The sequence below is a fragment of the Watersipora subatra genome, chromosome 5, assembly GCF_963576615.1.
Source record: "Watersipora subatra chromosome 5, tzWatSuba1.1, whole genome shotgun sequence".
Classification (NCBI taxonomy): Eukaryota; Metazoa; Bryozoa; class Gymnolaemata; order Cheilostomatida; family Watersiporidae; genus Watersipora; species Watersipora subatra.
Window position 1 is genome coordinate 30115680 of NC_088712.1, and position 14587 is coordinate 30130266.

General features: G+C 38.4%; 1 protein-coding gene across 1 annotated transcript; it reads left to right on the forward strand.

The window, feature by feature from the left end:
• Positions 1–6839: 6839 nt before the first annotated feature.
• LOC137397267 (uncharacterized) lies at positions 6840–7916 on the forward strand. Its single transcript, XM_068083555.1, has one exon. The coding sequence runs from the start codon at positions 6840–6842 to the stop codon at positions 7914–7916; it is 1077 nt and encodes a 358-aa protein (XP_067939656.1).
• The last annotated feature ends 6671 nt before the right edge of the window (positions 7917–14587 follow it).

A 14587-nucleotide genomic window follows, 5' to 3' on the forward strand; every position in this document is an offset into this window, starting at 1 on the left:
CTGCTAACATTTCCGCAAATTTTCAACTTTTTTCCGCATTCAGCATTCTGACCTTCCTACATCTGTTACCGTATCTGCAAGATATTCCAGTCTTCGGTTAGCCAATCAGGTCACTGATGTAATTTTCGCTAATATTTTATAACATGGTTTCGCACATAAAATCTTAAGCGTTGCAGAAATTGTAAGAGCTAATAACTCCACAAGTGAATTTATCTGTTGCCGATTGTAAAGCTTGTCTATTGGATAGCAGTTCTGTGAGTTATATCATATATCTACACTTTAGCCACAGCAATTTGCTACTGCTATGATTAGATGCTGTCGGTTTGATTGTGAACATAACAGATGTTTGTTGGGCAGTCAATGAGCATCAGATCATGAGACATTAGCTTCATCTGCAGGTGATATTGCAAGCGTAAGGATGGTCAAAGTTGACCTACTTACTATCTACCATTTTTCCAGGGAAAGGTTAGGATGTGTGATGTAAACTGACTGAAACCGGTAAGGAATTACGTAATGTAACACTACATACTGGATAAGATCAGTTTACAGCCAGCTTTTATATTGGTATATATTATTTTATAATGGCTGACAACTGACCATATTAAATTCTGTTAGCTTCAGGATTCTATTTCTGGAACATTCCATTTAACTCCTCACAGTAAAAACTGATAGAGCTAATAATGATCTAGGAAGATTCCAGGTACCTCTCAGTTCAGGTTTTGTAATCCTGTTATATGAAACAAGAGTGATAGTTTAATAGCCAAAGATAACAGATGGTTGTCTGACAAAGACCTGCATTAACATCACATCAACAATCAAAAGCAAGGGTAGATGAATCAAGAAGTGGAGACAAACTCAATGGCTGCACCTGTTGTATCAACCAACAGAACCCAAAAGAAAATCATTAAAGGTGCCAACATCATTGTATCTCTATCATTTATTGCCAGACAGCCGGGCAGGAAAACTACACAAAATTGTCACCTGTTTTCTAGCCACTGAGATATTTCAGCATGAGCCCTATCTAATGAGCCCACCCTGCAACATTACTTATATCTCAGCATAAATACTGCAACAGGGTACACCAAACATCCATGAAAGTTCAGCTACTCATCAGGGTTCTTGGGATCATCTGATGCTGGCAGATCTGGGAAAAGAGCATGAAAAGGTGCAACTTTTAACGGCTATTTTTTAACTTTTTGTCACTATTACTATCATTGTAGAATTTTGCTAGTTTGTATATTTCAGGTCTTGAACTTGTAGAAATAAAGATGCATCCTTTACTGGTAGCTTTTGGTCTTATTTACATCACTTCCAATAGTGTCTGTACCAATAATAATAAATTTGTTAACACAACCTAAGAAAAAGCACAAAAACTGTACATAGTTCAACTGGAGCTATGTCACTGGAAACGAGTCAGTTTTCAAATTGTACATGGGATGGGCAGTTAGCCAAAATTGAGCAAAATATCCCAAGATGGTTCACATGGGATGGGCAGTTAGCCAAAATTGAGCAAAATATCCCAAGATGGTTCTTGGCAGTTTACAAAGAGTTTTTGCCGAGAACGTAAAATTAGTTGATCAATTCTTGTATATTGAATACATGGTAAAGCGAGCCGAGTTCTCGGCGTTGCACTGGTAGAAGAGTAATTACCTAATGGATTTGGGTAACTTATTTGGAAAGGTAGATATTTACTAAAATAATACCGGCGTCTTGAGCCAGCTTAACAATCATTACGCGTAATGGTCAACGGTGCTAGTTATTAACCCCAAGCCAGCACTTTACCCGTAAGTATCTTAATCAATAAAAAGACTATTTGGCCAATGAACCCAATGTATACCGTGCAGCTTAGTGATTAAGTTCACCGCCTCTATATTTGGAGGTTCTGTGATCAAACCCAGTGATGTGCAGATTTATCATTACTAGATTTTAATTGCCATAACTGGACACAGAGCTTAACAAAAAGACAAACACTGAGATGTACATGTACATATATAGATTTAGAACCACTCAACGTTGTGTTCAAACATATTAAATTTGATACATTTATAACTATGACACACATGGAGAAATAAAACAGGATACATACATGTACAGCATGCCGATTGATTAGTAAGCGGATACTCATTTTTGATAATTACGGGTAAGTATGCCTTTGTTTCATTTATATCATAGATTACATTTGGCTATGACCAGTATTGCCTCTACAACTCTCGCGAGAACTACAAAAATGTTTGTCTGGTTTAGAGTAACGATCCCAACAGCCATATGCAGCATACTGACTACATAAGGAAGGCCTCCAACTCATGTTGCACAACGAGATGGCCCATCTCTAGAAGGAGGCTCAAGTTTAACAAGTATATCATTTAGAAATCTACTTGTGACAAGTATGACAAGTGCTCTATGTATGAAAAGTGTCATATATATGGCAAGTGTCATATGTATGACAAGTATTCTATGTATGACAACTGTCACATGTATGACAAGTATTATATGCATGACAAGTTTCCTATGTATGAACGTTGCATTTCCTTGCCTTTTTCTTTTACCTTGTGTTTGTAAGATATTGACTTTTAGAAGTAAAGATGGTTGTTATACTATTGAGTATTGGTATTATAGTTTAGCATTTTTACGATTGCCTATATTATTATTGATCAATTGGTTCCTGATGGTCAAATCGGAATAAAATGATGAAGCAAATTCAAATCTGATGCATGTGCAAAGGGCAGAAAAATTGTGTAACATTATTTTTCTGGAAACACATTACATACATCATATTCATATTTTATACGAGAATGACCACAAGATCCACAGCTTGTGGCAAGCCTCATGAATTGTTGTGAACTCAAGAACTACCAAAATTTTTTACCAAAGACCATACGTGCAATGAGTGGCTGCCCAACTAACCACTAAGCATGATCAGTGATATTGCTGAACCCCGTGCCAAATACATCATAGCACACTGATAAAGATATGAGGAACTCTCACTACACCAACAGTGACAATGGTGTTCTACCTCAGCAGAAGTTATGTTGTGTTGATTATTGATAGTATTGGATTATCCTACCAATTAATCTTACAACTGTTAGGGAGTAGCTGGAGCTTATTATTGAATGCAGATGCACTGCTTGATTTGTTGGTACTAAACTCAGATAGGCCTAATCCTAACTAATGACTGTTAACCAATGTTTTGTTGATTAACGTAATCAAGACCCTATAAAAGATCTTTCTAGATGTGAGAATCTAAGACTATGCTCTGAGAAAGGGAATCCCTAAGGTATGCAAAGAGGGGTTTGATAATACCTTATGTTTATTTAAAAACAAGAAAATATATAATAAGTAGCACTCCAGACTAAACTTATAAAACTATAAAAGTAATTTCTAAAGGCTTAGATTATACTCACCCCCAAAAGTTGTTCTCCAAAAGTTGACTCTTCCACTTAATCCACTGACACGTCTGTCTACCATGATGAAGATGTATTGAAAGAGTGAAGTATATGGGTGAATATGCGTCCTTATATATGGGTTGAGAGTTAGCCTTGGTGTCCAAAAGTGGAGCTATATGTTTCAGCTCTTCAGTTCAGAGTATTGTAATTTTTGGAGGTTCCTGTCTACATCTTGTTGTATTCTATCAGCAGAGATTTCAAAATGTGTAATCCCCAATCATAATGTTACATGTAGAACTGGTATAGATCGGTGTCAGATGCAGAGCGTGCTATCGCATGACACAAGTTATCATAGTCTGTGTTAAGATTGTAATCTTTTGGCGATTATCTGAGATTTCCTTATGCCAAGTTCTCATTGTCTTAGTAGCACAATGGGTAAATTGGAACTAGAAATAGGTTTGTAATGGTGATCTTCTCATCTCCAGAATTTGTATATGTTTTTTTCGGGAGGATCTGTTAGGAAAGTTGATGTAGCTTGTTATTCTCTTCATGTATATCTGTACATGGCTGATTCTAGATATAACAGTTATTCAGAGGTAACTCTTACATTCACAATGACTGTTATCATTTTATATTCATATTACCATTACACTTAATTGTATGTCATTGTATTCGAATATCCGCTGTTCTTCATCCACAGTCAGGTGGGAGTCAGGTTTGCCTTCTAAACAGCCATAACAAACCAGCAGACGATCTGTTTACAGCAATTACAGTAGTGGGCAAGAGTTATGTTCCTACAAGATAAGACAACTTTTATGCATAACCTTTTTGACATTGGCTAGTAGAAAAGGAGTTTAAAATCAAATAGAGAGCTTAATCATCACTCTTTGTAAGTCAATAGCTTTGATATCAATCTGAAACTTCACCACTTCCAATACTAAAATATTAGGTAATCACTGGCCTATCACTGTAGCATCAGTATTGTTTAGTCTTCGATCGTATTTGATATCGATCGAATATACCGATCGTATATGATCAGTATTGTTTAGTCTTCGATCGTAGTTTCGGCAACTTACGCATCGATCTGTGCTATATTAGCGAGCCGCGTATAGTATTTTCGTTCACTAAAAACTCTCTAGTCTCTGGACGGGGTATCTTAACGAGGCGGGGTTACCTGTCGCCTCATCGCTGCTCAAGCGTTTACTAAGTGCCAGGCCGGATGTTTTTTTAGCATAGTGAAGTTGGCTTTAATACAGCAGTTTAACACTCGTAACACTAACAGTTTGTCAACAGGTGATATTCAAGCTTTCATACCAGATCTTCCATGTTGGATATGGTTAAATAATTAAGTTGGGTTCTGAGATATAAGGAGTGATGCAGGTTTAAACCCTTGGTTTTTGGATGTCTTTTAAGCGATGCTACTACACACACTTTGAACAACCCTTTAGCTTGGGATGTCTGCAGGTGTGTGCAGTAAAAGTGGGAGATCATCTACATATTCTTCTAATTAACTTCCGAACTTTTGCAAGATTAAATAAATAAAATATCCAATGAGAGTGCATTGGGAATCAGGGTGTCTCCAATGTGCTTACAGTGCAATAAACTAAACTGTATAAAAGGGGTAACAACAGTTTGTTGTTAGGGTTTTAGTTGTTTATAAACACTTGCTATCAGCAATCAGGTGATAACAATGGTTGTGGCTAGAGATCAATGCAATATTTCAGTAGTGTCAAGTGTGTTTCCTGTTTGACAAGCATTCCTAACAGTTTATGGCATAAACTAATGTTTACTCTTTTCTAGCTGCGGCTTAGTTGTAATATTCATCTGTGGACAGTTTTTCAGTATTTCATCATAGGCTGATGATAGATCTTGAGAACATGCATCATCTCTCAGAGCATATGTAAGCAGTGGCAGCCGGTGATTTTGAGACGTGGCTTCTAGTGTCAGCACGCTTAACTCACTTTAAACAACACTTGCTGATACATTTAACAGCTTTATTTTGTATATATTCTTTACTGGCTCATTAATAGTTTTTTAGGTTGATTTGTGCAGTTTCAGCATAATCCAAGTTTGAAAGGCCATAAACTAGATTAGGCCAGAAACTGGGCTTTTGCAGGGGCATCATAGAGAGTATGTTTATGGCTTCAAGTATATAGCTTGATGTTTTTTCAAAGTTATGTGAAATAGAGCTTTCATGTAGTTTTCTCGTCTCATCTGAGCTTCGTAATTATACTTGCTGTTACCTATGACAATTATAATTAAAACCATCTATCACTAATAGCAAAAACTATACAGAGAATTAAGTATGGTATGATAATGGGAGTTGGAAATGGAATGATTTGTGATATGATGAACCTTTTATGTCACTCCTTTGCAGATTGTGCTGTTCTGGATGAATGAAGAACGTAGTTTCGATGATGGATAGCAGCATTGGTCTGGGTGTTTTAGCTGTTGCTACTGCCCTCATTTACTTCACAAGATCAGGTTGATATTCCTAATTATTACCTAGTGCATTGACTAATAGTACTGCGACTACCCTAACCAGCTTGGTAAATATCAGCAAGTATAGCATGGGAATTGAGGGCGTTTTCTGCCAGCCTAATGCGGTCTAGGAGGCCTGACCTTAGAGCAACAGGTTGGGGTTCAGCTCCCAATATAGACCACCAGTGGTGACAGGATTAACATCCAACTTTAAATTGCTCTCCGCAACTGGGCATGTCTCTAGTTGTTGAGGCTCCTTTGCCACTGGTCTTATGCGTGTCCAGCTAAGATTACAGAGCCATTGTTTGTGCGACAACGCTCCCAAAAGCACCTACACAGTCTCTGCTTGCAGTGAACTAAGCAGACACCATAATCGATTTTCATGAGATTGCTAAAAAAATGCGGACATTCAGGTAGAATTCAGCAAGACTAGTGCTGTATATCCAGCAAGATGGACATTTGCTGTATATACTCCTGGAAAAATAATTTGTAAAAAATATATTTCTTATTCAGAGCTGTAGCCCAGCTTACTCTGGTATATTTTGCAAGTCTGAAGGAAGGCTACCCCACTCTCTAGTGTATAGTGGCTATCTTGAAGGTGTCATTAATATATGACATCTGCTTACAAAGAGAGCTAAATATTTGTTCTTGTTTGCTCATATCTGCGTATTGAATGTAACTCTCAGAGAATTAAATGTATTCTAGTAATACATTTGCTATACTTTGTTGAGTGGGTCTGCTTTTCATTCTCACTTATTTTTCTGGGTACATAAACATGGTCACATCTGCGATTGTAGCATGGCTCAAGTGGTATATAACATTTATTGTGCGACAGACTATGGCTCGCCAGAAGCGGACAACTCTAAGTGATCCATCTGTATCATATGGAGCCCTCAATGATTCAGAGGTAACATGTGTAGCTGTTACTGAATATGTCTTCAATATTTCCTCAAGGCTGTAAGGTCCAATAGGAGCATGTTTATGTTTCTTAGGTTTTATCCCTTATTATTACCCTATGGCACCAGCAGGCTTAGTGGGGCCAGCAGACCTAGTGTGGCCAGCAGACCTAGTGTGGCCAGCAGGCCTAGTGTGGCCAGCAGGCCTATTGTTGCCAGCAGACCTAGTGTGGCCAGCAGACCTAGTGTGTCCAGCAGACCTAGTGTGTCCAGCAGACCTAGTGTGGCCAGCAGACCTAGTGTGTCCAGCAGGCCTAGTGTGGCCAGCAGACCTAGTGTGTCCAGCAGGCCTAGTGTGGCCGGCAGGCCTAGTGTGGCCAGCAGACCTACTGTTGTCAGCAGACCTAGTGTGGCCAGCAGGCCTAGTGTGTCTAGCAGGCCTAGTGTGGCCAGCAGACCTAGTGTGGCCAGCAGACCTAGTGTGGCCAGCAGACCTAGTGTGGCCAGCAGACCTAGTGTGTCTAGCAGGCCTAGTGTGTCTAGCAGGCCTAGTGTGGCCAGCAGACCTAGTGTGGCCGGCAGACCTACTGTGGCCGGCAGACCTAGTGTGGCCGGCAGACCTAGTGTGGCCGGCAGACCTTGTGTGGCCGGCAGACCTTGTGTGGCCGGCAGGCCTAGTGTGGCCGGCAGACCTAGTGTGGCCGGCAGGCCTAGTGTGGCCGGCAGGCCTAGTGTGGCCGGCAGGCCTAGTGTGGCCGGCAGGCCTAATGCGGCCAGCAGACCTAGTGTGGTCAGCAGGCCTAGTGTGGCCAGCAGACTTAGTGTGTCCAGCAGACCTAGTGTGGCCGGCAGGCCTAGTGTGTCCAGCAGACCTAGTGTGGCCGGCAGACCTAGTGTGGCCGGCAGGCCTAGTGTGGCCAGCAGACCTAGTGTGGCCAGCAGACCTAGTGTGGCCAGCAGACCTAGTGTGGCCGGCAGGCCTAGTGTGGCCAGCAGACCTAGTGTGTCCAGCAGACCTAGTGTAGCCAGCAGATCTAATGTGGCCAGCAGACCTAGTGTGGCCAGCAGACCTAGTGTGTCCAGCAGACCTAGTGTGTCCAGCAGGGTAGATATCAATATAACGTATGCTATCAACATTCTCTGTAGTGTTTTTTAATTAAGTAACATCTCCAGTCACTGGCTCCTTTTGTTTCCTAGGTACATGTATTTATGTGCTGTCTAGACACACTACAAGTGCATTGTATAGATGTTCTTTGGACATATGTACATAATGATTTGTTTGCTACTGACAGGGTGATACCTATGATGAGCTGAGTTTCCTGTGTGTAAACGCTCGACTGGGCCAGAGTTTACATGCTGCTGTATGTAGAAAAGCTGACCGCAAGTCTTATGTTATGCTGACTTTAGGCATCAATGGTAAGTCAACACGCTGCCTGTTTGAATGGTATCATAATTCTGCAAATAATATTGTTCGAGCCACTGGTATTCGCTAGGCGTACCTCTATAAAATATATCTATCATTAGCGCGGGGATACAAGAGGAGGAATCATTGAGGCCCATATGTGCCCATAAACTTGAAGTTATTCTCTCTGTACCATTTTTAGCAATCTGCGATTGATTCGGTGGTTATTTTTGTACAAGATGACCTTCATACAATCCAATAGAAATATTCTTTTACATTCAGCAAACATTTTAGACAAACAGTTGATTATTGTAGCCCACAAACACTATTGCAATTATCTAAGACCATGCTTTGCAATGGTACATCAAGATGCATACACTTATCCTCTACCAACATGGTCACATATGCTCACTCACCTCATACCCCCATATGCTCACTCACCTCATACCCCATATGCTCACTCTCCTCATACCCCATATGCTCACTCACCTCATACCCCATATGCTCACTCACCTCATACCCCATATGCTCACTCTTCTCATACCCCATATGCTCACTCACCTCATACCCCATATGCTCACTCACCTCATACCCCCATATGCTCACTCTCCTTATACCCCATATGCTCACTCCCCTCATACTCCATATGCTCACTCACCTCATACCCCATATGTTTGCTCTCATACGCTCACTCACCTCATACCCCATACGCTCACTCACCTCATACCCCATATGCTCACTCACCTCATACCCCATATGCTCACTCACCTCATACCCCCATATGCTCACTCTCCTTATACCCCATATGCTCACTCCCCTCATACTCCATATGCTCACTCACCTCATACCCCATATGCTCACTCACCTCATACCCCATATGCTCACTCACCTCATACCCCATATGTTCACTCTCATACGCTCACTCACCTCATACCCCATACGCTCACTCACCTCATACCCCATATGCTCACTCACCTCATACCCCATGTGCTCGTTCACCTCATACCCCATACGCTCACTCATCTCCCGTATGGCACCATTATTGTAAGCATATATACAAGAAAGTCTATACATTTAAGAATACGTAAATAAATGTATACGTTTTTCCCCTCTTTCATCAACTTTTGAATTTTGTTGAAGGAAGAGGGGACTAAGGGCAGAGCGTTACTTGCTACTCAAGGTACTATAGAACAAAGTTAATTCGTATATTATAGATAGTAATAGCCTGGCAGTCTAGTGTACTGTGAGAGATTGTCATGTGTGCCGATAACGCACGGTGCATGAGTATATGGATAATAATTCTAAAAACAGAAGGTGAATGATTGGTGCAGTGGTTAGTGTGTCGGTCTATCAAACCGACGGTCACAAGTTTGAATCCTGTACCAAGCAACTATTTCCTAATATCCAACAATGGCTTCAGGTAGACATGGCTCTATAATAGTAATATTTATAGAGAGCTTACCTCAGTAGGTATTAGATACGAATACAAGTCCTACCCAAGTCTCAAGGTTAGGTGAGGAGATAGAGAGGTGCTCATGATGACTAATTGACATCTAGGAACTGGGGTTGGACAGAAGAATAGTCTACTATCCATATGATTGTAGAGGTTGCCTATAGCCTTCCTGGACAAGTTACAACATATAGCAATGGGTGTGAAGGTTTTGAATCAGCCGGACTAAGCATATCTTTGTTGGAAGAAGGCTCTAGGTGGAGACTGACCTACTCTGGACCACTGAGGTGAATATCAAACACCAAAAGGGTTTATCTTCTTCAGCTATTACTATCTGCTCTTTTTAACACTCTGTTAAATGCTTGTTTACACTATAATGGTAATATATTTTATATATAAATGCTTGTTTACACTATAATGGTAATATATTTTATATATAAATGCTTGTTTACACTATAATGGTGATATATTTTATATATAAATGCTTGTTTACACTATAATGGTAATATATTTTATATATAAATGCTTGTTTACACTATAATGGTAATATATTTTATATATAAATGCTTGTTTACACTATAATGGTAATATATTTTATATATAAATGCTTGTTTACACTATAATGGTAATATATTTTATATATAAATGCTTGTTTACACTATAATGGTAATATATTTTATATATAAATGCTTGTTTACACTATAATGGTAATATATTTTATATATAAATGCTTGTTTACACTATAATGGTAATATACTTTACTAGCTAGTTACTTTGTAAAAGGATCACTGTAAATACTCCTCCATGTAAAGGCCGCACCCAAACTTTGAAGGTGAGAACACTCATTGGTCAACTGCCACATCCTTAACCAACGTGTGCTTGTGACGACAGACAGAGGCGGTGGACTCGGTGAATAACTCTAGTGGCTAGGTTAAATTAAGTGTGTTAAATGAATGGAAAAGTTGCGGGTACAGCTTGTACACGCTATATACCTGTAACTCAAAAAACAACCTTCAAAGTTTGGGTGCAGCCTCTACATCCTGATGGTCTATACACAAGGATTTACGGTATGTGATAGCCCCATTCAGTGTTACAAGTTTACTAATTTTTATATATTTAGATTTGGATTATTAAATTTGGTGTTTTTTGCCCTATTTACAAGCAAAAATACTTATTTTTATTCGTCCTGTTAACTGCTTTACGATCTCTAATGCCACCCACCAACATATTTCGATGAAATATTATATGGCTATTTTGGCATTCATAAACTTATACTTAATGATTTAACAAACATTAGGAAACTACTCTACTATTTAGCTTATGTACTGTTAATTAGATTAAATTTATGTACAATAATGCAGAATAACGTTTACCAATTTTACCATTTCTTCCTGGTTTGGACCATTTTTGTCGGACTGCTGCCAGAAATTAATTTCATCTCGACAAAAAATCAACCCTGTGTAATGTTTCATCGCCGTTCGATTAGTGTCTGCTGTATTTGCTGGTTTCACTCTATTTGAGATACAGGGACTGTATCAATGTGTCGCAGCTTCAACTTATCCCACGACCAAACAAGAGCACACAACTCCTAAAAATTATCCATTAACGGCCATCACCAAATCCTTGCAACGAAATCCTATCAACAAATTTAACTATTTTTCAGTAAAGTCGTTCAAGTATAATAATGATACAAAACGCATATAAACCTATTTAAATATGTTACCAAGCCTTTGAAAGGTTACCTCAAATTCCTAAAACTAACCCATCTGATCGGATTATACACAAATAGACAGATTAATTTGGACGAAAATCGCCACAAAACGCTTGAAAAGCTTGGTTTAATAAAAGTTAAGACCGGAAATTGAAACGCCGAGCGACAGAGAATAGAACGATAAATTATTGCGCATTTCACGAAAAAATAACGTGCACTTTTCACCAGTCTATAGCATTGTCGAATTGCCGAAGGTTTCGGCAATTAACATAGGAGTACAGAAACCGTTTCATTTTTGCCGATTTCAATTTTTTCATTTTCATTTGCCGACACATTTGAGTACTTTCGTACTCTAACTGATGTCCAACGCAGTGTAAGTAAAGGAAATGACGATGATATTTTTTTAACGGTTCTTATGAGATTATTACAATAATTAATTATATGTTTGGATGACTACAAAACAATGACTACGTAGTACAGATTTTCTAAAAATCTAACGCAGTGTAAGTAAAGGGAATGACGATATTTTTTCTAACGGTTCTAATGAGATTATTACAATAATTAATTATAAGTTTGGATGACTACAGAACAATGACTACGTAGTACAGATTTTCTAAAAATCTATATAAATATCACAACTTCGTGATATTGTTAGCTATGACGTTTTGAAATGTAAACAAAATTGTGCATTGGTTTTATATTATTACTATATTAATAATATTGGTTATTCTAATAATATCAGTGCATTTTACTTCTAATATCGGCCAATATTGCATTTCTCTTTTTGTAGGAGGAGAGATATAAACATATAATCTTTTCCTTTCATTATTGCTATTTGTTGTATATAATAACACCCACACCCAGTACATTACAGCTACCATTGCAGTTATCCTATTGGACTGCTAATATTGCATTTCTCAACCATCAGTACGCTTTCTTTTTTCCAATATCACTTTGGTCGTGGGCTGTATGACAGTGGAATTTCTAGTATTACTGAAATATTATATTATATTACTATTATATAAACACATTATATTACTGTAAAAAAAAAAGGGTTTTATTCTTTTAGCTTTCATTCTATATCTGAAACATCTATCTTTTGTCGTGCATATCTTAAGGCTTAGCTACTTATTTTCATAGTTACATAGTTCCATAATGTCTTTCCTGGTTACATCATCACCCTTTCTGGATATAACCAGGTACTTTATAAGCCCTGTTGGGCCATCTTTAGCTGAAACAATCTGTTAATATCATGTTGTTAAGTCGAGTCTTTTATCTAGAATCACTAAACTTTTTGTCATATGAACCATCAGTCTTTGTAACCGGCTTTGACATACAGGCATACTTATCCGTGATTCGAAAAATACCTACGGTCATTACCTACTGTCATTTAAAAAGAATTACTTCAAAAAAGCTAATGATTATCTTTGCTATGATGACTGTTGACAGCAGCTTGACATGCCCTGGACAGTGGCTTGACATGCCCTGGACAGTGGCTTGACATGCCCTGGCCAGTGGCTTGACATGCCCTGTCCAATGGCTTGATATACCCTGGCCAGTGACTCAAGAAAGTCCTGGCCATGGCTTGACACGTCCTGATCAGTGGCTTGACAAGTCCTGGCCAGTAGCCTAACAAGTCCTCGCTGGAAGCTTGACAGGTCCTGACCGGTGGCTTGACAAGTTCTGACTGGTGACCTAGCAAGTCCTCATTAGTGGCTTGAAAAATGTTGGCTAATAATCACTTCATTTTCTGTTGAATCATTAAAGAATGGTATATTGAAGGAATGAGTTATCTCCTAATAGTACTATTTTTCCACATCTGTGCATGCTGACATTCTAGCATTTTAGGCAGAGGCTTCGACTGTTAGCTTATTACCTACACAGGAATAGCCATGACTTAGACAGGAACACTGCTCATTTTGTTTTCGCATCGAAATGTTGAAATTTGTTTTTCAGAGTTGGTAGAGATGGGGTGGAGGTGGAAGGAAAGCTACTTCTCTTGTGAGTATGTCCAAAGGAGAACCAGTCAACTCAGTGACCAGACCTTTTTATCTATAAGATAACAACTGCTAGCTGGGTGCTAGTCAAAACCATTGCATCTGTTGAAATTATTTGCAAAGAATTTTTGATCACACAAACTTGTTTATAAACTATCTTTTCCATAGGCAATATTTGTTGACTAAGGTTTTTCTTTAAGGTTGACTTTAGTTTTTCCTAAGGTTCTGTAAAGGCTAAATACTTTTCACGTGGACAATTGTATTATCTTGAGCAGGAATTGCCTTTATACATGTATTCTCTCCGTTCGATCAAACAAAGTATCAGACTAAGACAGTCCGATATCTCATTTTTATGTTTGTAGTACCAGTATCGCAAGGTACTAGTATCGTCGTATTCAAAGTTTCGATGAATAGCTTCTGCTGCAACAGTAACTTTTTTCATACAAACACACTTTTATGCACTCACTGTTCTTATTAATTCAACATATTCATGATTTTTATTTTGTTTTCTCAGGTTGTATGAGTGTTTCTACCAATTGTTTACCAAATAATTTTTGAATATAATTGTAGCAAAACAGACTTTATGTATCCATTACTTGTAAGTTATTTCAAATTTATACACCTTTACAGTTGCTTTTTATTTTTCTCTCAAGTTACTTTAATTGCCCAAAACACTTTTCTCATAATATGAAGTTTGAAAGTTAGAAAGGTAAATGTTGTTATGCGTTCAATAAAAATAAATTTTCTGTGTAAAGACTTTTATTACCTGAGCAATGTCGGGCATTCGGGCTAGTAATAAAATAAAATGCTGTCGCCACAATATCTAATTCACGGGTAGCTCTTGTAAGATGTCTCTGATTTATCCAACTCACATATAACTCTTGTAAGATGTCTCTGAGTTATCCAACTCACATATAATTCTTGTAAGATGTCTCTGATTTATCCAACTCACATATAACTCTTGTAAGATATCTCCGATTTATCCAACTCACGGGTAGCTCTTGTAAGATATCTCTGATTTATCCAACTCACATATAACTCTTGTAAGATGTCTCCGATTTATCCAACTCACGGGTAGCTCTTGTAAGATATCTCTGATTTATCCAACTCACATATAACTCTTGTAAGATGTCTCTGATTTATCCAACTCACATATAACTCTTGTAAGATGTCTCCGATTTATCCAACTCACATATAACTCTTGTAAGATGTCTCTGAGTTATCCAACTCACGGGTAGCTCTTGTAAGATGTCTCTGATTTATCCAA